Source organism: Neopsephotus bourkii, unplaced genomic scaffold, assembly GCF_033783945.1.
Source record: "Neopsephotus bourkii isolate Nb327-2 ecotype Australia unplaced genomic scaffold, CSIRO-AGI_Nbou_v1 NB_1508, whole genome shotgun sequence".
Taxonomy (NCBI): Eukaryota; Metazoa; Chordata; class Aves; order Psittaciformes; family Psittacidae; genus Neopsephotus; species Neopsephotus bourkii.
This window is the reverse complement of record NW_026901984.1, coordinates 771,040-797,845: the sequence shown is the minus strand read 5'-3', so window position 1 is coordinate 797,845 and position 26,806 is coordinate 771,040. Positions and strand designations below refer to the sequence as shown.

The 26,806-nt window shown below is 38.1% G+C and overlaps 1 protein-coding gene across 9 annotated transcripts in view; it reads left to right on the top strand.

Moving 5' to 3' along the window:
* Nucleotides 1–26,806, top strand: part of FHOD3 (formin homology 2 domain containing 3) — a 374,952-nt gene that overhangs the window by 322,782 nt on the left and 25,364 nt on the right. For all 9 annotated transcript variants that reach the window (XM_061369591.1, XM_061369598.1, XM_061369592.1 and 6 more), the window contains 5 exons: nt 2,473–2,655; nt 8,077–8,196; nt 8,669–8,830; nt 19,743–19,933; nt 21,992–22,184. In XM_061369591.1, the coding sequence (XP_061225575.1) occupies nt 2,473–2,655; nt 8,077–8,196; nt 8,669–8,830; nt 19,743–19,933; nt 21,992–22,184 (849 nt within the window). The remainder of the gene's footprint in view (nt 1–2,472; nt 2,656–8,076; nt 8,197–8,668; nt 8,831–19,742; nt 19,934–21,991; nt 22,185–26,806) is intronic.

Sequence of the window (26,806 nt, the reverse complement as noted above, 5' to 3'; positions counted from 1 at the left end):
TGACCAGCAGGATCAGAATTATTTGCCTGAGCCAATTAGAAGAGCTGGTGAGTAGGTCATTGTTATGGGGCCAGTTTGCAACCTGGATGGTGTGAGACATGCCAGCAGCGCTGGTCCCATTGAAGCAGGGCTTTCAGCAGCAGGGGTAATCCTTGGCAGCTGGCACAAGTACAGGCTCTTTCGCTTGGCATTTTTTGTTTCACATACTACAGTAAGCAGCACAACAGCCTTGCAGCAATTGGACTTGAATGGTTTTTGCCGTCTGGCTTGTGGTGTTTACATAAAGCTCAGGGAGGAGGAGAGTCCCTTTGGAAATAAAGTTTGCTGTTGGACTGCTCTCTTTAAAATGCCCGAAAGCAGTGCAACATCTCTAGAGGGAAGGCCCTGCACCACCACAAAATACTTGTGGGATCCCTGGGTAGCTGCCAAAAGTCCTGGTTATTTGTAGGAGGCAACTGAGAATTACTGCTGAAGTGTTAGCCTTCAAAAATGCATCAGAAGCATTTTTACATCCATCACGTGGTTACTGCTAAACTTCCCATGATGTATGGATGTTCATATGATCCTATTTGCATAGCCTCAGCTGAAAGGGTGTTGGCTTCTTGTTGCTGAAGCTAGGAGTAGGCAGTAGGAGGCCTGACTTCTTCAAAGGACACTCTGCAAAACCACTTTTCTTATGAGTTTCAGACTCCGTCTCTCTTTTGTATAAACTTTTTAGGTGAGCATTGGTCAAGCACTGAGAAATGCCCTAAAGCAGCTACTTACAAATCTAGTTTAATGTTAGGTGTCTTCTAATATACAGATTTCAGCACGTGTGGGTGGGTGGGTGGGTGGGTGGGTGGGTGGATGGATGGATGGATGGATGGATGGATGGATGGATGGATGGGTAGCGCATACTAAAATCTATCAAGTGCTATCAGTCATTGAGAGAGGAAGAAAAAGCACCAGAGTATATTGAAGGATTTTCCTCCTGTTCTTTTTTTTTTTCCTTAGAATGTTACTTTATTAAGGTAGAAGCTTGCAGTATCCAAACAAGGAGGCGCTTTTAAATTTTCCTTTTTACTGAAAGGCAGAGGCAACATTAAGAGAAAGAAAGGCTTATTTATGTTGTGGAAGTCAGTGTAAGAAGATGGACAGCAATACAAATGCTGTGGCTGAAATTAAATAAGTCTCATTTCAACAAATTGAATATTATTTGCTAGCTTAACTCTTTGTTCTTTGCCTGATTGACCAGGAAAAGTCCCTTGCTCTCCATGCTTAGCTGTAGCTCTGCACAAGCAGCCAGATGAATAGCAGTAGGGGAAGGGAGTAGTTGTGCTACTTTGATCAATCGGCTATGTTCAGTTCTGGAACAAGGCTGTAGTTTGGATTGGCACGTCTTTGGCTATATTTTTATTATTCTTTCCTTCGTCCAAAACACCTGCCATCATTATGCAAGGCTACAGCAAAAACTTGTCACTCCTCAGGTGAATAAACATAAGTTGTGTTGAAAATCTACTGCTTTGTTTTAATGAGGTATTGATCAGCAGGGTAAAGACCTCAGCTTATTTGATGCCTTTATAATGCTTTGCTTTTCTTTTTTATTTTAAATGCATTTATTATGTTAAAAACTAGTTAAGAAGCAATACCTTAGAGAGCAATATTTTGAGGAGGAAAGCTGCTGCATGTAAAGCAGCATGCAAAATCCAAGAGTGAAAGGGAAAATTTGAATGTTTTCAGCCATACCAACAGCAGAAACTGAAAATAATGAGATCCTTTTTCATCAATATTTTAGACTTCTCAGATCAAAAGAGGCCATATGTTATGCAACGCATGATTCAACTTGAAATTCAGTGTGTGTTCTTTGGGCAGCTATCCTCAGTTCAGCTGAAAGTTTTGGGAGGTACCTAATAGTTGCAATAGTTGTCATGCTTCATAAAACCCAAAGCAGATTGAACAAAAATAGATGTTGATAGCACCAAGGGACAGGAGTCTTTGAGTTATTTCTGTATACCTACAAGTACAGTGAAAGTAATAGATATTGAGGCTAAAATGGACCTTAATACCTAGTCTGACCTACTGTAAATAACAAGGCAAAAAGTTGCACTCCTCCTACCTTCACATCCATATATACTTTGCAGAAATGTGGCCAGTTTTGACTTAAACATATAAAAGCTAAGGGGAGCAGTCCCAACCAGTCTCCCTATGTCTGCTTCCATGTTTTATCCCATGATTATGCTACTGAGCACAAACGTTTCTAAAAAGCTTTTTAATAGAGATGTGTTTTTCTGCAAACTGCAGGTGATCGATATATCAGGCCTTGTTCTGCTTTCTTGTGCAGTGAGTTAGTTCTTTATTACTACAGCACTGTCCTTATTTACCAGCCAGAGACTTGAGGACTTCTAATGCTATTGCTATGAAGTCACCCAATGTCCAGCCCTTGTGCACTTCTTGGCCCTTCCACTGACACCTGCCTTTTGTCTTCCTTCACAGAAAATCCTGACCATGATCCCAACTGAGGAGGAGAAGCAAAAGATCCAGGAGGCACAGCTGGCAAACCCCGATGTCCCCCTGGGCAGTGCCGAGCAATTCCTTCTCACCCTCTCCTCCATCAGTGAACTCTCTGCCAGGCTCCAGCTCTGGGCTTTCAAGATGGACTATGAGATAGTGGAAAAGGTGAGAAAAAAGCAGGGAGGCATGGGTGGGGACTCTTTGGAGACTTTGCTTTAATCTTTGCCTGACCTTGTTGTTATATGAGTGTCTATTTTGAGGAAATGGTAAATGGGTCACTTCTGTTTCAGTGGCCAACCGGGAAACAGCTAAAATGATCCTTCATAACCTGTTCTTCTTATAAAAGAAAATTAGAGATTATGTCTTCCTTCCTTTAATTTGTCAGTAATGACATCGAAACAAAGAAGAGGGCTAAATTCTTACATCTTCTCCAGATATTGTTATTCAGGAAATTCTTACGTCAGAGCAGTAAGAATTTTTTTTTTGGATAAAAACTGAATGAGGACTACAGTATTCAGCCTTATATCATACAATGAGAGTATTGATCTTACATCCATTTGAACTAAGGAAAACACTATCCATTAAAGTTTCTTCTGTTTATAACTAGCATTCAAAGTTATAAACAAAAGATAAGACAACCTTCAGGAGTCTCCTGTTAAGTCACAGACAGTTTTTGCCACCTTCTTCATAGATGGCATTTATTCAGATAACAATGTAATTGCATTGTCTGTCATGAGTGATGAATCCCAGATAAATATTTCAAAATGACAATGTATAACTTTGATGCATAGGTGAAAGAGAATGAAACTCTAGGCAATTTCAGCTACTTGCTGACTTTCACAAGCTCTTTCAGCAGTCTAGCACAGGAACCTCATCTGGCTGCACTTCTAGTGCATATCCCATGCATTCTCTTCAAGCAACTCTTTTCTGTATATAGTAATAATGTTTGTGTATCTGTCCACATATGTGTATATTAAAAAATCAGTATAACTATATGTGATATGGATTCTGAGAGGTGGAACTTGCTTCTGAAAATGCCTAATGTTTACCTAGCCATGGTTATTTAATAAGGTACACAACAGTGAATTGACTCACAGATGATAGTGTCAAGATTACTCAACCTCTGCTTAATTTTCTTAGACTTTAGGAAATGCAGTCACACTAATACTCAGGATTTTTCAATTGTGATGTTTTAGTTTAAGACATTTATATTTCTGACTTGTAAAACTTAAAATATTTGTATCTAACCTGAAGGTTTTTTTTTTTTTTTTTTTTTTTTGTCATTAGGGTATTTTTTTGTCAGTTGGCTGTTTTATATTTTTTGTCAGTTGGCTGTTTTAGGGGCTTGGGAGGGGATGGTTAGGTTTTTTACTCTGCTACAGTTATTTGTTCTGCTTTGAAGTTACCACAAGGCTAATGCATTCCTTTCATATAAGCCGAGTTAGCTGTAGTTGTTAATCTATGTGTATACCTAGGACATATATCTTCCAGTTGAAAATAGCATTTGAAGCACTGCTAAAAGCTAAAGAAATTTTGAGTTTTCCTGTTGCTTATCCTATAATGTTTATGCCACAGAGTTAATGAATTGCCGGAATTGTAGAATGAATGCTAGGATAAAATGTCGCAAATACCTAAATTACTCAAAGAAGCAATAGCTGCAGTGAAGATAGAATCATAGAATCATAGAATAGTTAGGGTTCGAAAGGACCTTTAAGATCATCTAGTTCCAACCCCCCTGCCATGGGCAGGGACAACTCCCACTAAGCCACGTCACCCAAGGCTCTGTCCAACCTGACCTTGAACACCACCAGGGATGGAGCATTCACAACTTCCCTTGGCAGCCCATTCCAGTGCCTCACCAGTATTTTTATCCCTGTTGAAAGGTAGATAGGCTAAAGTACAGGACTTACCATAAAATGGTGCAAGAAATAACATATGATAACTGTGATACATAAAGAGGAGCATGTGATATGAAGCCTACGAGACAAGCATCAATAAGACAGCTTGGGTTTTAGTTCAGTGGAGAGGAAGATATGTGGCCAGACATCAGAGGTAAGAGAGAGAGAGAGTGCAGCTGGGTGCCTCCAGTAACAAAAATTTTAAGTCAGACTTTAAATTCCAGGTAACCAATAAATATAAACATTCTTTAGACTGAGTTAAGGTACCATGAGCATATTCAATTAAAAAATGAAGTAGTCTGCATTAGTGATTATCATAATAAAAGAGTCCCATGATCTGCTAACTTTTTCTGTTCTTGAATCTACATTTTTGCAGAAGATCCATCTGCAAATGGGCAAACCCTTAGGTGCCAAATCATTCTGGTTCACAGTTTTTGTAATTTTTTCATCCAGCATCTGCTTGATTTTTTTAAATTTATTTTAAAATTAGGAAAATCCAAAACAGTTCAGAATGTATTCATATTATTTATTGGATCACACATATATTTCATGTAAGAACTTAATGAACATTACTATTATTACTGTGAAGCTGGAAAATTTAGATGGACAACACCATGAAATAACTGAGTTGTTGATGTCAGGCTGGGGTTCTCATCCATGAGACTCTTTTGCTCATCATCCGAGAACAGAGTTTTGCCTAAGCAGGTCTTAGCTTCATCTCTATCAACCTGAAAGAAAACCAGCAGGAAATTGCTCAAGAAAAGGGTTAAGTGAGGTATTGTTTATGCCTGCAGAAAAACCTTCTATGCATAATGGAGTAATCTTCCTTGGATTGAATTTAATTAACTAAAGCAAGTCAGAGTACATTTGCAGCCTCAGACTGTGAGGGGTTGAACTGAATGGATGGTCATTCTTTGGTCTTTTCAGAAAATTAAAAAGAAATCTCTTTTCCAATCATCTGTTTTATAATGTGTATACTGTTTTAAAACGTTAATATGTACCTAAGGTGCTGTATGCCTACTGAAGGTTATCAGTGGCACAATAGTTATTCTCGCTATAGGCGTAGACAAAAAGAGCTTCAATTTTAAATCTTCATTTTCAGACTTTTGATTGCTGTGAGAATTTACACTTTATTACTACCAGTTCTTTGTACTAAACTATTATGATGTGGATGATGTCAATTTTCATTATCTCAAAGGGAATTTAAGAGTCTTAGAAAAAGGAATAGAATCTTTAGTTGTCCTAAATCGGATTTTTTTTTTCTTAAGGACACTGTGGGCAAATATATCCTTATTGCTGACAACTTTAAAGGATCATAAATTAATATAAGGAGGTGTAGAGCTCAGAAAAGTAGAAATTGTAAAGAAAAAGACTTGCTTCAGTTTCTTTTCTGAGCAGAAAGATTATTCCCGACTCCAGTCTCCCTAGAGACAGTGTGCTATGTGATCTTTGTGCTCTTATCTATAGTAAAATAGCACTACAGTTGTTGACTGACCCACTGTATTTCTCTAAGAAAGTGAAGTTCTCAGCTATTTTGCCTCTTGGTCTGAAATAAGCGTTCAAAAAGGTTGTACTTCTGGGTGATGCTTGAACTGTCTGAAAATTTGTAAAGTGCATCACAGTTTTTTAAGTTTTACAGTATCATCCTGATACTTTCTGTTGTTTAAAAAAGTTATGATAATTTATGCAGGCTAGACTTAATTAAATGGAAGCATGGCAAGTTACATTTTGGTCATCTCAAAGTTCTCATCCCAACCAAGATTTTATCCTTCCCAGAAAAGCATGACATGAAGTTGTAGAGGTGTAGTTAGCTGAACTTAATACTAGTGTAGCAGGTTGCTAACAGTGCATATGTCAGATCAGCTGAGCAGAACACATGTGCTACATCCTTCCTGTCCCAGGTCCAGTGGATTCATTGCATGCATATGGTTGAGTTCATTTGTGCATGTGCATCAAGCATTCATTAGGTATTATCAGATGTCTTGCAGCCAGAAATTCTGGACCAATCCTCAAATTTCATTCAAGTATAATTTTTAGGTAAAAAATAAATATGTGATAAATAAGGATACATGGTATCTAAGGATATGCGGTAGCTCTGCAGTGCGTATCTACTCTCTTTATACGGAAGGTGAGTTTTATAGGAAGCAAAAAAAGGTATTTCATCTGATTATACACTGGTTTGTGTTGGGTTTTAGTGCTACAGAAAAATAAAAAATAAAGATTATTTATAACTGTACTCTCTGCAACATAGTCTAAGCTTGTATACCTTCCATGTAAATAGCTAAATGAAGGGCTACAGCATGGCCTGCTTTGAAAGCCTTCAATGTAATCTTTTTATTCGCCTTCAGAATATTTTAAATTAACCTTTTAGGAACGATTTTTTTAACAGGTTGCAAATTGATACAAGTAAAATAGTTCAAAAGCCTGTGTTCAAAGTACAGATGCAGAACAGTTTGATTCAACTCCATGATGAACAAAGCAACTAAATCAACCCTGACTTTAAATTAATTCAAAGAAATATGTGCAGTAGTTTCTCAATTTTAGTTTTAACTTGACAAAGTCTTGGATTATTTAGTACCTCTCCTCTGATATAAAAATTACGTTGCTCACTATGCCATCTCATAATTTGTCTTGAATTTGCTGTATTTCTGTTTTCAAGGGATGCATTGTTCTTGAGTGACTAGAAATATCTGTTTCTTTTATCATTGTGCTCTTATTTATGGTAAAATAGCACTACAGTTGTTGAATGACCTACTGTATTTCTCTAAGAAAGTGAAGTTCTCGGCTATTTTGCCTCTTGGTCTGAAACAACAGCTTAATTTTGGCTTCTTGGCTCATAAAGAGTGTAACAATTTGGGAAAAGAATGCTGCTCACAGATGCTTAGGATGGTATTTGGAGATAGAAACAATGTGAACTGTTACTGTGCATACAAAATAAATAACCCTGGGCCTCACACAAAGACATGGAAATAAGCTCTGTCAACTCAATTACCCTCATTCTCTTCCTTTGAACTCTCTGGTGTGTAGTTCACTTCCCGAGGTAATGGAACAGAATTTATGTTTTCAAGCCTTATCAGTTTACATACCTATACTCAGATAACATGTGTGAATGGAAGATGCATTGAGTTCAAAGATTAAAATGAGAACACTTGTAAAGGTTGATGATTACAGTAGTGAGTTGGGTTTTTTTTAAGTTTTAAAGTCACACAAGCACAAAACACATCTAAAACTCAAAGGTGGCCATAATTGGAAGAAAGTTCTAGGGTCAGGCTACCAATGACAAGTTTAACCTTTTTTTATTAGGTTTTCAAAGAAACTATATTTATAAGAAGCTTTTTTGTCATTTGAGGCAGGGGGGTGTTCATGAATGAAACTCCAATGCAGCAGCCCCTTCTGATTTTCTTTCCTGTTTAGAATCAGAGAATAATCTCCAGGACAAGTAAGGCAATTGCATACATAAAAAACAACATTAGGAAACTATTTTATGTTTTGGGTTGATTTTTTTTTCTCTCCTTGCATGTGATTTATTAGCTGGAACATGGAAGAAAGCCAGCACACATGGCCAGTTTGCACTCTGCAAGACGCCAGTTCAGACCTTTTTTCAGTAATTAATCTAAACCATAGAATTAAAAATTTAAAGCAGCTATAGCCAAGTGCAGCCTTTACTTTCTTGTTTTTCTTATGGCAGGAAGTTGCAGAGCCACTTCTAGACCTGAAGGAAGGAATGGACCAACTAGAGCACAATAAAACTTTGGGATTTATCCTTTCTACTCTGCTAGCCATTGGCAACTTTTTGAATGGAACCAATGTAAGTCTGATTCCCCAGCATTTCACCTGAACCTTTTTCCTTCAGAAAAACAGAAGTCAAAACTGTAATGGCAGTTGCAACACAGTATTTATTTTTAACCAGAAAAATAATCTGGAAAAAAGAATCTATTTTGTCTTTTTATTGTGTGTCAGGTTGTTCTTTGCCTCTTTTACTATAACCTGAAGGAAATGTGGCTCTAGGCATTCTTCTGGTATAACTCCCTTGAGTTTAATATTGATGCTTCCCATTTTAATTGTGAGAACTGTGTCATGAGTCTTTTCACTGCAGATGGACTGATTTTAGGCCTATTCTTCAACAACTTAAAAATAAGTAAAAGCAGTAAGTTCCTTCTCCTGTAAGACTCTTCTTTCTTCCCCCCTGCCCCTACTGGGTAATCATTTTTGTCTAGTAATCTGCATGGGAAGGAGTAAATATTTTTCTTTTTCACTTCTTCCTTTTTTCCCCCTTATAGGCCAAAGCTTTTGAGTTGAGCTACCTCGAGAAGGTTCCAGAAGTCAAGGACACAGTGCACAAGCAGTCCCTCCTGCACCATGTCTGCACTATGGTGGTCGAAAAGTTCCCAGACAGTACTGATCTTTATTCAGAGATCGGGGCCATTACTAGGTCAGCCAAGGTACGTCTAGTGGGTAAATATATATATATGTTTTTAAGGAAAACTCTTTAAAGTGAAATATTTAGGATTTTATTTTAATCTTTGATTTTTGGTCACAGCACTTTTTATGAATGTGGATTCATTGTGTTGTTCCCACTGAATTTCAAGCTCTTCTGAGCTTCATCTGTCTGTCAGGTAGTTTCCTTAACAATACACTAACAGGCAGCCTCGTTATGACAGCCCTTTTAATATTATATACATTATGAATAATGTATGTAACTGTTAGGAACTATTTTCAGGTTAAAACTTTATTTGTCCAGTATCTTCAGATTTATTTATTCTATGGTTTGGGGGAATCTCTTTTTAAGGCAGATACTAATTGTATTTTAAGTGGAAGGAATGATCTTTCTTGTAATAAAATTGTTTCCAGAATTAAAGTGTCCTTGAAATATTTTAACTCATTTTCTGTCCTCCTCCTAACAATAATTTCTGTGATTAGGAGTTAGGGAAGATAAACAGAAGTAAAAGAAACCTGTAGCAGCACCTCTTTTTAAGAAGTGGCATTCCCTTGGCTAATGCATAGGTCTGGTCAATGGCTTGGCTTGGTATGCAGATGATTTATTACTGTTGCTAGCACCTTGTTTGGCTATCAGGGGAAAAGGAAGAACAACATGATCCTGAATAATACAATTTTTAAAAAGATGCGAAACTTAAATCTTATTTTGGTTCCTTGAACAGTTCTTATGACAGTGAATTCATAATCTAATTTTGGCTGCCATTGAATTTGCCAATTCCAGGATTTACTGCGTGAATATATTGAACAGTCAAAACTTTGGTTTTTATCACTATTTCATAGAATAACTTAGGTTGGAAAGGACCTCTGAAAGTCATCTGTTTCATTATCCTCCTCAGTGCAAGACGAAATCAAACCAGGCTGCTCAGATCTGTGTCTGAATCTCACATAATCTTTTTCTTTGTATTTTTTTCCTTTTTGAGATCATTTCCACACTTCTTCTCCATCTTACTCTTTAGAATGGGTTAAACTATAGCAAACACAGTATTTCAACCTCTTCTTAGAAATGTTGAATGCTTAGTATATTGTCCCATTCTGCTTGTGCTATGTTTTGTTAGCTGTCCTGAGGTTTTCTTTGTGTTTTTTGACTGTTGCTATCCTTTTGACACCAACTGTCTTTGGCCAGTTCACAAGGACATTCAGGCAGCCTTCTGAGCTGATCAGGCAATTCAGAACTTAACCCAGTGCACAAAGGAGTTTGGTACTGGCAGCAGTGTGCTCTTCATTGTGATCTACAGTAATGAGCATGATCTGCTGAAACAGATTTACTGCTTATCTCTCAATTCCCTAATAATCTTAAATAAGGACTAATCTACATAATTTCCTGCCATCTGTACATTTTACTCTCTCAGTCTGCTTCCTTGTTTTCCAGATAATTTTGAATTACAAAGTGCAAACGATGAGACACCTGCTGTTCACCCTGTCATCAGATGAGAATCAATATGTATTCCTTTTCTTTTTCTCTCTTAACCTTACACTTCATAGGTTGCCTTCCATGAGGGTCTTGTAAAATTTTAGAAGTCTGATTTTCTTTACTTGCTCTTGCCTGTCCACTATTTTATAAACATACTCAGAATGTAGTGACTGATGTATTTAATTCCCTGTTATTCATCCAGGTTACCAGGTAGTGATAAAGTTTAGAGCTCTGCAATCTCCTGAATCAAACTTCCTGCACTTGTAAGGATCGGCGAAACTTTGCTATTCTCTGAGTCTTAAAGTTACTAAGTGTAGTGAAAGCATGCCCATTCAGCCAGCGGTTCAGTTTCTTTATGTTATTTGATGTCAGAATTCTTGTCTTCTGCTAGTTTACTGCTTTGTAAGATACCCTCCTCCAACACGTTTGTTTTTATCAAGTCTTCAAACCTTGCTATTAGTTCACTTTTATTAAAAAATAAAATACAGAAACATCAGGTACCAGAATAGGTTTCTCCCCAACATCCTTCTTTCCCTTCCCTTGCTTTTGTCTTCTTCAGTTTTTTCATCCCCAGTGATGCAGGACCCCCTACATATTTTCCTTTTTTTTTTTTTTTTCTTGGATTCCATAAAGGAATTTGTGGCTTTTGTTTTATATCCTTAGATATTTGCTCTTTGGATTCCATCTCTCTTCGCCTCATTTTCCTCTTGCACAGCCTATGTTTAGGCTCTGTTTTATTGCATTCACTGTGGTTGGTTTCTCTCATGTTTGTAAGGGTTTGGTTTTGTCTTTTTTTTTTTCCCTTTGAGTGATTCTTATTCTCTTAACATTTCACTATATTGGTTTCTACTTTCCTGCTTCTTCTTTTTGTTAAGAAGTTACTTCACTTTAGTTTTAGATTGGGAGCAAGTTAATCACTAAAATTTAAATTATCATAAAAAAGAAGAACCTTTGTTTTCCAAAATCAAAATCCACACCACTGTGTATGGTGTACTCTCAAGTGAATCTTGTATTTTTCACTCTTAGAAAGTGTAAGAAAGCTTAACCTAATGCTGTCACTTATAAACAATTTTTAGGTCTAAGAGCGTGCAAGACTGAGCACAGTCTTTCAGTCTGTGGTTTGCTGATCTAGTGGCCCTGCCCAAAGCGGATGAAACTCTGGAAAGGCCAGACAAAATCACATTAAGAGAAATTATAGCTTTAACCTTCCCCTTGATGCCCAAGGTCTCCCTCCTTGGGATGTTCCTCCATGTGTTATACCACTGATAGATTACTGTAACAAACTCTATTCCCACTTGATCTTAACAGCCACAAATCAAAGACTTAGGACATGGAAGCCATCCAAGCTGCCCTCTTCAAGGGAACGTTCATAGACGAGGCGAAATCTTGGTTTAGGAAAGCTGACAGGAAAGGAGAAGTAATATTTCACTGTGGATTAGACTGTATTTTGAGCTCCATTTTGTCTACAAACATCTTTCAGAAACCACAAAGGCTGAGCAGTTTCCATCCTGTAGATAAATAGAGATGCCCCTTCCCCTGAGATGCGCATCATATGAGAATTTCCGGAGTCTTAAGTCATGAAAAAAAAACATAAAGAAAATAGGCTGCCTCACCAGAAAGGAGTTAGACCAGAAACAAAACGGTACAGTTATTTCAAAACTTGTGGGTTTTGTTGAAGGACTGAAGTCATAAATGGCAAAAGAAAAGCAGACACAAGTGGAAAAATTACCAAAAAAAGAATTATAGATAAATAAAATGTATTCATAGTTGTATAAGAGTATATAAGATCGTGCAGGGCACTGATTGTTTAGCATGCCATGATTTGATGTACTTCCCTTTCTTTTCTTTTCCTCTCCCTCCCTCCCCCCAACATATTGCAAGTTGTTTTTTCACTGGAGCTGTACCAGAACTGATGTACCTAATACTGAAGCAGACCCCCAGATTTCTGCAGTTAAATTCAGTATTGTTCCTAGAAGTTTCCTTATCAGTAGGGTAAGGAGGGGTTGCATCAGCGCTAGTCTCTTCTCTGTTAGTTAATAAAAAATATATTCTTATTAAAAAAGCTCATCTTCTCTCTCTACCCCAAAAGTGTCTTCCCCATGCATATGAAAGCTGACCAGCTCCATAGAGTAAACTAGTAATTGTCCTTTTCTTAACCTAATTTTCATTTACTTACAAGATATCAAACTTCTGGCTGTTTTAAACCCCTGCAGCAGAATGCTTTGATTATCTGCAGATATTAGGCAGGGGAGAAGCAGGGAGCTTTTGAAAGTAAGCAGTAGGAAATGTTAACAGCACAGGGGAAGGGGCAAGGACTGTGGGTAGAAAAGAAGTCCCGACGAGACTAAGATATACACAAGGGAGAAAGAAGCCTGCAGCTGCCCTCTGAGGTGCTTGGCAAGGAGTCAGGGGTAGCAAGGAAGTGTTTGAAACAAGTACCATTCTGGCATGCTGTAGCTTCTGCTTGATACACTGGAAATCAGAGAAAGGAGGGAAGATCATGCTGTCTCGTGTGCTGATTCAGTAGGATTTCTCTTGTCTTACTTCACAGGAGGTATTTGTATGCAATTTTCATTCAAGTATGCTTTCCTTATGTTTCCCTAATTCAAACAGAAATAAATGCCAAAAGTCTAACTATTTTCCATGGAAAAAAAAAAGGGTTGGGGGATGCAAGTTTCTTACAGTTGTGTCATTCCTCGTGGTGCCAGCTGCAAGGACTGCTACAGCTGTTCCAGTTCCTGGCACCAGCTAGCGGGTGCAAAGATGAAGACAGAGCAGGATAAGGCAGATCCTGCTAGTTGCAAGGCAGACTGGGGTGAGGGGAAAGAGCTTCAGTGGCAAATGAGACTTCAAGGCTTTACCTGAAAGAGGACAAATGAAGTTTAGCATGTGTGCCTGACCGCACTGTGATGTTTCAGTAATGTTCCAGGTGACTGTAAATAGTGTCGTAGGTGCTGTAACACCATCTGAAGGGACCTATATCATGACTTAACTGGTATGGTTCCTATTCATCCCAGAGTGTAGGAGCTCATACAGCATCTGCAGAAAGATCCCATATTGGTATGTTTATTATAGATTAAGGAACTAAAATCTAGTGGGAATGTGTATATAATTGGGCAGACTCATCTGATCAAACCTCAGTGAGCACTTATGTCCTTTAGTTTTTAATTAGTGTATTGATGCAGGTGTTCTTATTTCCAAAATTATTTTGGCAGGATGCCACCTCTTACCCTAGAATTAGAAATGTCTGGACAGAACCTCCTTTATATTTTGCTTACTTTTGAGAGCTGGCATCTATTTCACTTAAAATGTGTGACCAACAGAGTGAAAGTAGGACTAACACTGATCTTGGGATGCTTCACTGAGTGTCACAAGACTTAAGGCAGTGTGAAAATGCTGGAGGAGACAGCGTTTTGAACATATGCCACAGAAGGTCGCTGTACTCAGATGACAGTGTGTTTGCAAGGAGCGATTCTCAGAATTTCCTTTGGCTTTGAACCAACTCAGGAAAAGAGGAAGATTTTGTGTTCCCTGCCAGAACACATCCCTGTAATAATGTGAGAATGAATGGTCTGACCCTACATTATAAACAGTCCAGACTCAGCTGTGGTCTGCTGAGAAACTATCTTCAGCTTTGAAGAGAGAAAGATTTTGTCTGTGATTAAGTATATCTTTCTATGATGTGTGATAAAATAGTTGTCATTTTATTGTGAAGTTAAGACAACTTTTGCCATTGTAAAAGCATCAGCCATCTGTTTAATGCACCTTGTGGGCAGAATAAAAATGCAGACAACCAGGTCTTAGAAAATATCTGGATTTGATATGTTCACCCCTAAGAGAAACAAGCTGTAGCAGTAAACAATGAATATAGTATCAGGCAATGGAAAACTCATGCAAAGATACTGAGGCTGCAGCTACAAGTTATTCACTGGCCTTCAGAACAAAACTTTGGATAATTTACAGTGATTTTGAAAAGAAGTGCTTTTTAAGCGGAAACCTCAGTTTCAGCAGTTTCATTTATTTGGCTTGGGTTTTTTTTACTTCCATCCAATTGTAACACTTTTTAAACTGTTCAAGGGCTGAATGTAAATACAGGAGGCAGGAAATGTGAGCATGATCAGGTGCAGCATCTTTGACTTTAGGACAGTTTTGTACTCTGAGTAGCAGTAGAGCTTAGCCCAGAGACTAGAGGAGATCTGTAGTGACAGGACAAGGGATAATGGGTTAAAACTGAAACAGGGGAAGTTTAGATTGGATATAAGGAGGAAATTCTTTCCATTTAGGGTGGTGATGCACTGGAATGGGTTGCCCAGGGAGGTTGTGAATGCTCCATCCCTGGCAGTGTTCAAGGACAGGTTGGACGAGGCCTTGGGTGATATGGTTTAGTGTGAGGTGTCCCTGCCCATGGCAGGGGGGGTGGAACTTGATCTTAAGGTCCTTTCCAACCCTAACTATTCTATGATTCTATGTAAAGCAAATTCCAGATAAGGGGATGATGAATGACCTTAAATGACCTGTTATCTCACAGCCACTTGTTTGTTTGCTGTGTATAGCCATGAATACCTGGAATTGTACATGCCGCCCTAGGGAACTGTCCTGTGTTCAGCAGTAGCAGTCATTTTTTTTCCTTCTTAGTAGCTGGTGCAGCGTTGTGTTTTTGACTTTCGGCCTGGGAACAGTGCTGATGACACTGAAGTTTTTAGTTACTGCTCAAATGTTTAGACTGACCAAGGACTTTGTGAGTCTCATGCTCTGCCAGCGAGGAGGGGAAGCTGGGAGGAAACAGAGACAGGACACCTGACCCAAACTGACCAAAGAGGTGTTCCATACCACAGCACATCATGCCTGGGGAGGTAACTGGGAGTTACCCAGAAGGGCACTCTCTGCTTGGTCGGGCTTGTTTCGGCAGGTGGTATCATATTCTCTTCCCTTGTTATTTCCCTTATCATTATTATTAGTGGTGGTAGCAGTAGCGGTTTGTGTTATCCCTTAGTATAGCCAGAAAGGCTCTCTGATATATGTCCTGCCTGAATGACAGGGGCGTGGTCTAGTATTTCATGAATTAGAAAGTTTTTAACTTGTATACGCAGCTGTGATACTGGATGTACAGCATGGAGTTGAACTTGAAACAAACAAACATTTTAAAGGAGCAGTGTTCATGGCACCTGAATGGGCAGGGAAGTAAACGTTAGGCTATTTGATGGTGGTGGTAGTTTTTGAGTCAGATGAAAACTAGCCATACAGAGGTCATTTTGGGCAGTGGGTTTATAGTGAAATATTGAAGTCTCAGCCCAGTTAAGTGGAAAACTTGGTAGAATTCTTTTTCGTGTTGTTGTTTATGGCAGAGTCATCTGTTACTATGGTAGCAAGCAATAAATAATGATATAAAAGGATTAAAATGAGTTCTGGCATTGCTGGCATGTGGTTGGAAGGTTTGTTCTTGGTCTGAATGTTATTCGTGCAAAATATGATGGTGCCTTAAATTGAAAAACAGATTTTTATTTTGATTTTTAAAGCTGCCCATTAGTGACTTATGGCAGTGGTGTCCTGAATGAGGCTGACCCTACCCTGCAGGTCTTGTGTCTTGTAAGCTAGACTTTAAATCCTACTTGGATAGACTGTCTTTGGCTAGTCCACTCCAATGCAACAGTGTCTACAAAGGCACTTCTCAGAAGACTGACGAGTGGGCCTAGAAAAAGATCTCACAGATAAATAACAAAGAGTTCTGAACATTTTACAGCTGGTGTGGTTGTGAATGGAGAGGAACCTGGCAGGAGAAAGGAGGAACATATCAAATATATCCCAGGAGCATTTAGAAAGTTTCTTTTTCTAAATCGGTTTACAGATGAAAATAAACATTACATAGTGTCTAAAAGAAAAGAGATTTTTATTTTGCTTAGCAGTCTAAGAGTGCTTATTCTTTTGCCTGAGGAAAAAGAAGAGATTTGTTTTTAAAGTTGTAGCAGAGGGTAGCAGTAAGCAGGACCAGCAAGCTGCATGTATTTTGTACACATATGTACTGAAGAGAAAAAAGAAGAATGTGTACTTCCACCTTCCTTCAGATCCCGGGAGCAGACACAGTATCTGTACATTGCTATCCAGCACTTCCTTTTACTCAGTTTAGCATTGTTACAAAACAGAGTAACACCACAGCAGTTCTTGTCGGAGCCCCTCTTATGCTGAAGTCTCCTGCAGCCACAATTCATCTGAATTCCGTGTTAGTCCCAGTGTGACCTTACAGATGCAGGCAAGAATTGGTGCATTTTTCCTTTCAAGAAAGAATGAAAATAAAAAGGAATCACATCTTTCTACTCTTTTGAAGCATTCTTTTAGGAAACTGTTGGAAATGAGCCCATAAATAAAAAGGTGCAATCCATGCTCCCTTGGGAATGCTGTGTGGACTGGCAGGGAGTTAGTATGGTATTATCTATCTATGTTAGTATGGTATTATTTTCTTGTTTCCTCTGTATATGTTAGATATAATAATTGTCATTATTGCTTCATACAAAGTCTTCTTTTGATCATAGGAACACTTAGTTGAGGGATCATTTATCGTTGCTATTTGTATATAACGCTTTCAGTGTTAGAAGACAGTCTAAACAGAACAACAGTAACATCAAAAATTACTAAAAAAGAAATTAGGAGGATATTGCAGAACAATGTGACTGCTTTTACACCTGCATCCTGTGTACAAGTGTCTGCAATTGCAAGTGAGTCCAGTTAGAAGATCAGTGGTCAGTCTGGATCTTTGGCTTTAATGTGCTAAGAGCTTTATGGCTAATTTCTTATCTGAGCATCAACACTGGACTAAAAAAGCGGCTGGCAAAGGAAACATGAGGGCAAGGTATGTAAATTAAGGAGAGAGGAGATACAGTGAGGGTGACTCTGCTTGTCACATAACACGGTTTCCCGTTGGAGAGCATCACATTAGTGCTATTGCTGTTGTAAGAAGAAGGGGCAGAAGCTTGCTTTCTGTGGTTTGAAATGCCGTGCAGGTAGTACTCAAGCTGCAAGCTATCAAATGTTTTGATATGTTTGCTAGGAGAGTCCAAATATTTTTAACTTGAGAATTTTCCTTTTGAGCTAGTCGAGCCTGAACACTGGAAAATCTCACTTCTGCAAGATTTAGTAGGAAAAATCTTATCAGCAAGCTTGATAAATGCTGGTCTTTTTGTTTGGTTGCTTCGGGTTTTTTTAGAAAGATTTGAAGACTTAGCTTTGTTGCGTGGTGCTCTGTTGGGGGGCAGTTTCTACACGTTGGGTAAAGGGCAGGGATGTTGTATGGTATATCCTGTGTGAAGAAGCTTCACTTAATTCCTTGCATGTAAGACCTAGAGCAGACTGAAATGCAGTAGATTCTGTGTCTACTTGCAAAATTTGCACTGATGAAATAGCATTTCATGAAATCTAGGTGGGGTATTTGGTTGTTTCTGAAAAAAAAAATGAATTTTAATACTTAACATGTGGGAATGTGCAGGTACATTATCCTATATTGGATTTCCTACTTTAATCCTTCCAGGAGTTAACAACTTCTGCTCAAGAACAGCCACTTGCATTCCGCAGAGGAATGCTCAGTTCCAGGGGAAGTCAGTTGGCAATCTCCTTGCTGCAGGATCCTTAGGACTTCCCCAGAGATCTAAATTTCTGTGCTCAAAGCATTCCTGTGCATCCCTTAGCCTGACCTGCCATCCCCAGTCGTTGCTGGAACTGCCCTCTCTTGGGAATGCTCTGGCTGCTAGAAGATTTCAAGGGGTAGGGAATTTGCCATATCTTTTACCTGCAGATACGTTGTTTTTCCAGCGATGTCTCTTGAACTTAACAGTTTTTCAATAGATTAGAATCCATTTTGTTTTCAGTGAAAGCTGTCAGAAAAAAAATATCAGAAAATTAAATTTCTCTGCTGTAGGGGCTGAGAGACTTCCCCAACTGGGTTGAATAATTCTTATTAGTTAAGACCTAGAAATACCTCCTCTTGGCTCTTTTTTCTTAATAGGAATGCTAGTATTTTTCCCCATGTGTGTTTTATATGTGTATATATACATAAGCCATCTGTAAAGCAGCAATGTGTTTATCATCAACAGTGAAAATACTGACCTGGAAAACACCATATGCATTGATATGGATATAAGGAAAACAAAAACCCCACAGCTGCTCCGCCTGCAGGGCTTTTCTGAATAGCAGAATGGATCAAAGGATGTTTTATTTCCTTGTGAAGAGGAAAAATTCATCACTTTATAAATCACAGCAAAAACAAATCAAATCAATACCAGGAGCTTTTTAATAATAATAATGCATTTCTTATGGCTATCCTCAGTATAGATCTCAGGAGTGGATACTGCACACAGCTAAAAAGAGGGAAATAAAACCTGTTTCTGACACTGGTTTTCATTTAGCATTAAGGAATTAGCTGGAGTACCAGACTAACATCCCAAACACTGACGTGTTTAGAGTCTGTGAGCTCAATCTGTATTTTATAGCTTGAGTTCATCTGAACTGTGAAGTGGTATTGTAAAATAAATTTTTCCTTTCCTCAGAATTCAAGAGCATGTTGAATAGTTTTACTATGTCATCTGTTGTGTGCTGTGGCTGGGTCATTAATGCACTCTGCCCAGTCATTAGCACATTCTGAGTGTCTTCTGTAGACTGTTGCAACTTGAACACCTTTTTTGGTTGATGAATAAAGGAGAAGCTCTGTCTCACCTTCTGTGGAATGCACTGGCTTCTGTACTGATGAATGTTACTGTTGGATGCAGTCATTCATTTTAACTGTGTTGAGAAGCTTTCAAAGACATTATATGATCTTGCTATAAGCCAGCAAATTTGTACAGTATATCAAGGGATGAAAGTTAGTGCTGAGATCACTAAACAACACTTACTTTCAGTGGAGCTTTAAAAAATTCTGGCCTGTGAATTTTGTGATTAGAAGTAGATCATCTATTAACAAGTCAGTGCATGGCTAGGGAAGAGATCCAAGTGCTTCCTAAATTGGAGAAGTGTTGGCTGGGAACAACAGTGAGCAGTAAACAGGGTATAAAAAGCTATGAGTAGTAGAGAAAAGGACTAACAAAAAAAGAAAGTATTTGTATTACCTCAGAAATAACTGAGTCATGCAGTTGCTTGGTGCAGGCATGAAGTTATTAGCCAAGGAAAAAACCTATCACAATTATTTTATTGTCTCTTCCTTTAGTGCTAGGCCTCCAAGACTGAAACAAAATTTAGATGTATATGGGTATTTGTTTTCAGTTTTTCTTACTGACATTTCACGTCTAGACAAGTGCAATGGAGAAAGCCATTTCTTAATTATTTGGTAGTAGTAATTAATGTTCTGCTACCCCTACGCTGACACTTTCTTATACAGCTATTGCATTGTACAGATATCCAAGAATGCTACCACAGTGTTTTTTGCTTAAAGTGTTACATTTTCTTTCCTTTTCTTTATTTTTCAGGTTGACTTTGAACAACTCCAGGAAAACTTGTGTCAGATGGAAAGGCGGTGCAAAGCATCGTGGGATCACCTGAAGGCTATAGCAAAGCATGAAATGAAGCCAACTCTAAAGCAAAAAATGTCTGAGTTCCTTAAAGACTGTGCAGAAAGAATTATAATCCTGAAGATTGTTCATAGAAGAATAATTAACAGGTACAGAATTAGATTGGTGACAGCAATATCTTGGTACTAAATGACTTGCTAAAATTATACATTATGGCATCATAAATATGCTTTTGTATAAGTGTTTCCAGCAAGTAATGTTACCAGGTCTTTTAACTCCAAAAGCTACCAGCTTTGTGGTTGCTAGTTTCTTCCTTCCATGAATATTTGTAAGGGGGGTTTGGCTTACTGTCTGATAAACAAAATCAGGCTGTAGCAAAAAAAAACATTAAGTTCTAATGACAAATTTGTCATATGCAGAGGTTGAAATGAGTCTTGTATAATGGATTTTTGTATATGCAGCACCACTCCTACCTATTTGTAAGATCTACAACTATGTGTTTTACACCTACACAGCAGAAGATTCCTCTCCTTAGAACTTGCTCTTGGGTTTAGTTTCATCCAGTGGAGTTAACAGTAATTGTAGTGCCTTTATATGTGGATACTCATGATACTTCTGCAATACACCTGAGCTTTTTATTTTCAGATTCACAAAAGTAGCTTATGTCAACTGAGTAATTTATCTGTGTGCCTGCTTATTAATGAAATTTTGAGAGATTTTCCAACTTCTGAATCATTTCTAAATTGCTGTGATCAAAATCAGGATCTGGATACCAAATGATCCCAGATTTCACAGAATCACAGAACCATTAGGCTTGGAAGGAACCTCTGGAGATCATCTAGTCCAACAGCCCTGCTGATGCAGGTTCACCTGAAGCATGTTACACAGGAATGTGTCCAGGCAGGTTTGGAATGTCTCCAGAAAGGAGACTCCACAGACTACCTGGGCAGCCTGTTGTGCTCTGACACCCTCACAGTAAAGAAGCTCTTCCTGAAATACAGATGAAACTTCTGTGTCTCAGTTTGTGTCCCTTGCCTCTTATCCTGTTGCTGGGCACGCTGGAAAGAGTCTGGCCCCATACTTTTGACACGCACCCTTAACATATTTGTGTGCATTGTTAATATCTCCTCTCAGTCATCTCTTCTCCAGGCCCAGCTCTCTCAGCTTTTCCTCATAAGAGAAATGCTTCAGTCTCCTAATCCTCCTCATAGCCTTCCGCTGGACCCTGGCCAGTAGTTCCTTGTCTCTTTTGAATTCGGAAGCCCAGAACTGGACACAATTGGATATATTTGTGGATATATGCTTGAGAAGTTCATTCAGCTCTTCCTTTTGTTTTCATGACATAGTTTTCATGCCATAAGTAAGCAGAAATCCTAACTGCAGTGAAAGGGAAGTGAATTCACCAGTTTTTGGTTGTGTTAACCATATGCATTGTGCAAACAAGAAAAAAATGTACTTTCCTATTATGTCCTAAAGCTACTACTATAGTTCTCAAAAAATGTGTCCATGTACTTGCATCTTTCTAGGACTGAGAAGACATATTGTTCTTAGGGACATAGATGCAGTTAAAAGAAATTCCCGTACATTTTTAAACATTCAGTGCACTACTGTAAATCATGCAGTGTAGAAGCAATAGTAAAAGTGGCAAATAGTGTGAAAGCTCTGAATTCCACAGAAGCAGTAAAACTGGGAATTGAGAGTATCCCAAACTAACGTACTTAATAGATAATATAATTTTATGGTCAGTTTTGTGAACCAGAAATTCTTTCCTTCTTGTGTTTGCTAGCCTGTAAATCTGCATTCTTCTTGTCTAGACTTTCCCCAACATCCTAACAGCCTCTTTGAAGTTGCTTAATACAAATAAATAGAATTGAAACTTAATAAATATTTTTTCTATAACTGAAATGAAATTGGTCATTCACATGCCAAATTAGTCATGTAAAGTAGATGGAGTTCCATAAACATCTTAATCTCCTGCATCAGCCTGGGAAAGTGGACTGGGATGAAGCTATCATAGACTAGACTTTCATGGTTTTAATTATAAAACATACCAGTGTTATGCAAGGCATCCATGAAAATTCTGTAGCACGGTAGAAATGATGGGAGCTAATAAAGTAATAAATGATTCGCTGATTGTTTATTTATTTTCCAGAAACCATCAATAAAGATTTTTTTCCCTTTGCATTTATGAACTCACTGTTTTCCAGGTTTCACTCATTTTTGTTATTTATGGGCCATCCTCCCTATGCAATACGTGAAGTGAACATCAATAAATTCTGCAAAATCATCAGTGAATTTGCTCTGGAATACCGCACCACCAGGGAACGAGTTCTGCAGCAAAAACAGAAACGAGCAAACCACAGGGAAAGAAACAAGACCAGAGGGAAAATGATAACAGATGTAAGTGGCAAAATGTATCTCCCACAGCACAGAGTTTTAAAACTTTCTTTCAGTGAATGTCATACATGAAGTGCTGTTATTCTTTTATTCTTAAAAGGTTCTGCTACTGTAAATAATGAACTCTGCTCTCTAAGAAGACAAAACTTTCAAGTCCTTGACTGTGTATATTTTTTGCTTCCTTATCAATTTATAGAATGAGAACAAACTGAAATTAAGCATCCAAAAAGTGCATCTCTGCCTGTTGCACAGATAGTGGCCAAAAAATCTAAAAGACAACAGGAGCTGTGTGTATACCTGATCAGCAAAGAATATGAAAAAGAAGAATAAAAAGCATTTAGATTATAACATTGTAGTCATTTACATGGTTACAACTGAATTTAACTGGAATTTTTTTCTCCATTTTTTAGTATTGTAATGTAATCCTTAATTTTAGTGTTTTATCTCTTTTTAGTGTGTGTGTGTATATATGTGCATGCACACGCATAGCAATTTTCTTCTTAACTGTAAAGGACAGAACAGCCAACTTTATGGGAACAGACTACTTTGGGGTTCTGAAGAAACGGACAAATTTATGTTCACAGTAGTTGTTACCTTGCAGACTTTTTTGATTGCAAGTATGATTGCATGCTGATAGAATAAATTTAACTAAAATTAGTTTTCTCAGCATAGTAAACTTTAAAATCCCCTTGATTTTTTTAAATTTTTTTTTTTTTTAAAGTTGATGTAGTTTGACTCAATCCAAATAAAGTTTTAAGAAGTGCCAGTACTTAATAAAAGTTTCCAGCTGTCTCAGAATCCAAATCTGGAGTCTCAATTAGATGTGAGTGGTTCATTGCACATGAAGCTACCCCTGCCTTTGGCATGAAAAGCTCTACGCTGATTACAGGTTTATGGCTCAGGCTGTGCGGGTCAAAGAAATATATATGTGTTGAAGCTGATATAAATTGAGATCGTATTTAAGTCATTGACTCATGATCATTTGTAGATCTTTCCTGGCAATATCCTCTTTAAATTTGGAAATCTGCCCCATCTAGAGAAAATATTAAACCTGCATTATCATCTCAGAAGATTTTCCTTTTGGTCTAGCCTCAGGTTAAGGACGAGGTACTTATTTTATGTGAAGCATCTAATATAGTCATACAAGTTTTCAAAACTACCAGTGGGGAACTGAGATCACTTCAATTATTTGTTGGTTTTCCAGACTTATTCTAGAGGAACTAAAAGGCAGCATTAAACCAAAGAAATCGGTAAATTAAAATTTTCATTTATTCATATAGCTTCAATACTTACTAGTTTAAACAATAAGTATTATTTTAAACAATAGTGAGAAGTAGTTACATTTTTCCTACCATATCAGGTAGTGTTTCTGTATTACCTGTACAGAAGAACTGGTTGTGGCAGGACAGAAAGCTTCTCTATGTCCTGTTGCTGCAGGAAATGTGGAGGGAAAAGGAAATCTGATCACTGGCATTTGAGTTCAGGAAGCAGAGAGAAGAGATCCTTTCAGGCCAGAAGGCTCGGGCTTGACAGCTAGTCAGCAAGGAGCAGAGCCAGGGAAAGTGGCTGTATTCTGAAAATGTAAGGAAGGAGACAACTAGGCCTTTCCCAGGAAAAAATACTGTTGGAAGAAGTTGTCTTGTTCAGTCTTAAGATAGTGTTGAGATTTGAGTATAATTAGATGCCATCTGAAAGGTAGTGTTCCACCTAAAAATGTCTTGCAGGTCCCCAGAAAGACAGCTCCACGTTTTTTGCTACACGTTCTTTAAAATTCCCCTCATGGAGTTGTTCTTTAAGGGAGTTATTCATGTGGCTATATGGTTATTTCAGGACTTCTTAAATCTCTTTAACTGTAGCCCAGCAATATGGTCTCGTTTACAGTTCATTTGATTGCAGTGCATGGTAGAACAGAATTAAAATTGCATCAGACTATTTGTCACAGCTTCCTTTGTGAACTTCAAAGTTAGATCTACCTCAAAACAAGTTTCCAACTCAGCAGGATGGAAGATATTTATGTGTGAAGAATGATGATACAGAGGAGTTTTATTGTAGTTTTGTGTTGGCTGTGGTTTGTGTCTGGTCTTGATTTTCTTAGTGTTTTATATTTGAAAGCATTGGAAAGGGAAGAGATATCACTAATGCACTGACAGTAGCATTAGTTGCTCACTGGTTGTAGAACACTGGTAGAAGAAACTTTTGATCTTGAGATTGGAAAGATACTTAGTAGAAAGTAGTTCTAATAAGATAAGAAGTAGTCCTGTGGAATTTTTATTTCTGCTTTTGTTAAGTTAGAAGGATTGCTTGGATATTTGATATTTACCTCCCTGTCCTTTAGAAAGTTTCCTCAGGATCTCATTTTTATCACCTTATAGTATGTGGCTTTTAGGCAGAAGAAGAGGGATTTTAGCAAAAATGGGAAAGGATTAAGCCATGCCAGTTCTTAACAAGAAGGTGCATATCTCCTAAACCGTGGTCCCCCCTGCAGACTTGGATGGCAGCGAGGTGCTGGCTCTGTGTAGAGAGACTCTGCTGGCTCCATCCATGGAGAACTTCTATCAGCTTTAGCAACTGCTCACATGGAGTAGGGCTGAGAAAGACGCTATTTCTAGTCTTTCAGCCTTTGACAACAGAGATCTTTATGTTTGCATGTTCTTTAATAGCTGAAATGGATAGAGCACTATCAGTTTAAATCTTGGCGAATGTTGTCTGCAAAAGAGAGAAAGATAGGGGGAATTAGAGAAAAAAGAGAACAGTGAGTTGCCACAGTTTCACACGGAAAATTGTCTGCCTCTGCAACCTTGTATCTGGCTTTGGCCAATGTTAGCACTCACTTCAGGCACACTAAAACTAACAAGCAAGCAAAATAAGAAAAAATGCAATTATAGATATAAGTCTGAGCTTTGTAATGAATTTTCATAATAGTGGGTAATATAAGCATCTGTACCCCAGATTTATGAAGCTCTGCTTTTTACGATACTTAAGAGTTTCACTTCCAAAATTGCTATGTAATATAAATAATATTTTGAAACAGCAAATCCACTGCATAGAAATGTTAGCCTAAAGGAAAAATAAGACCGAAGGAGGGAGATCTCAGATTGTCCTGCAATATTCAATACTGGATGACAGAAGAATCAAGCAGTCTTTTTTTCTTAGAATTAACATCTTGTGCCTGCAAGTATTCACTATCACAGTATTCTTTCAGTAATTTTGGTAATATTACAGAGAGGAGCATAAACTTACTCCAAAGCAAAGCACTTTTAGCTCGGTTAAATGTGCAGGAAGGCCAGCAGATAAGGACTTTCTCTGTACAAATCTACCTTGATGTAAAGTATTAATATCATACACTTTTGTTTGGAGCACAGTCTTTGTAATGTGTATACTCTGCTGTTTCACCTTTCCTTGAGTGCCTTTTGCATATTGTTTAGCTTAATTTGCTCTCCTCCTGTCTTTTATTTATTATATTGATGTACATATGGATTAGAGTACAAGTATGTTCTTGCTTCCTATTATTCACCCTTCTGTTTCTTGTTCATGCCAAAAAGCGAACAGTGGCCTTCTTCAGACGAATTGTTTTATGGTGTGACTTCCTGCCACCTGGGAAAGAAACGAATGGGTCTTTTTAATGTAAAGGGAACATACCTGCCACAGTCCCTCTGCAAAACATCTGCCTGTGTTTCTGTCAGTGCCACTGTGTCCAAAGAAAAATAAGCACCTCACTCTTTGAATAAAACATACCCTTAAAAAGTAATGTTAATGTGCTGTTCAGCACTCTCGCAGCTAATCTTCTTATGGAGATTGTGCTGAAACTAAGCTGAGGGCCAAAGTAAATCAGGCTTTCATTTTTAATGATGAATGTTTCTAGAACAGAATGTATCAAGCCCAGACAGAAATCATAGTTGAGATGGAGATAAGGTCAAAAAAATGTATTAGTAACACTGGGGAGGGGAATAGAATTGGTGGAATGTTTCTTCTAAAAAAACAAACAAAAGCCATAAATATAAAATGCATCAAATTTCTGGCCTATGTTTGTACTCCACAAGCAATGAAACTGAAAATTATGCAAACAAGGAGCCCAGATACTTGGGAAACTGTCCTACTTTGGGAACCTTCCATGTGGGGCATCTTATAACCCAGTGAAGAGTTCCCCAGGCATTTGGGAAGAGAGTTCTAAATATCTTCCTAATTCCCTGTAAATCCCCAAATGTAAGAGTACTCCATATGCCACAATATTTTGATATGCCCATTGCATTACATGGTGTAACTGTCAAGATAGTTTTACATTCCTGCTGTCACAGAGGGTGAAAACCCTGAATGACAAAGGATAACTGCACCTCTCTAATTTCCAGGATCTGATACTGGGCAGCTACTGAAAAACTGTAAGCATCTATTCAGAGACTACTCAGCATTTGATTTGAGTGCTCTGTTAAATTGGAAGTCGAAAGCCATGTCTTAAAATGGAATTAGAAGTACTTAAGTGTAGAGAAAAGGAATTGCCAAGAAGCTGACCTCTGCACTGGGAGGAAGAGCAGCCAAGACCTCCCTGTGCTGAACAGAGCTGGAAAAAGGAGGCTGAATCCTTCCTAGTGCTCTCAATTCCCACAGGGCAGAAAGTGAGCAAGCAACCT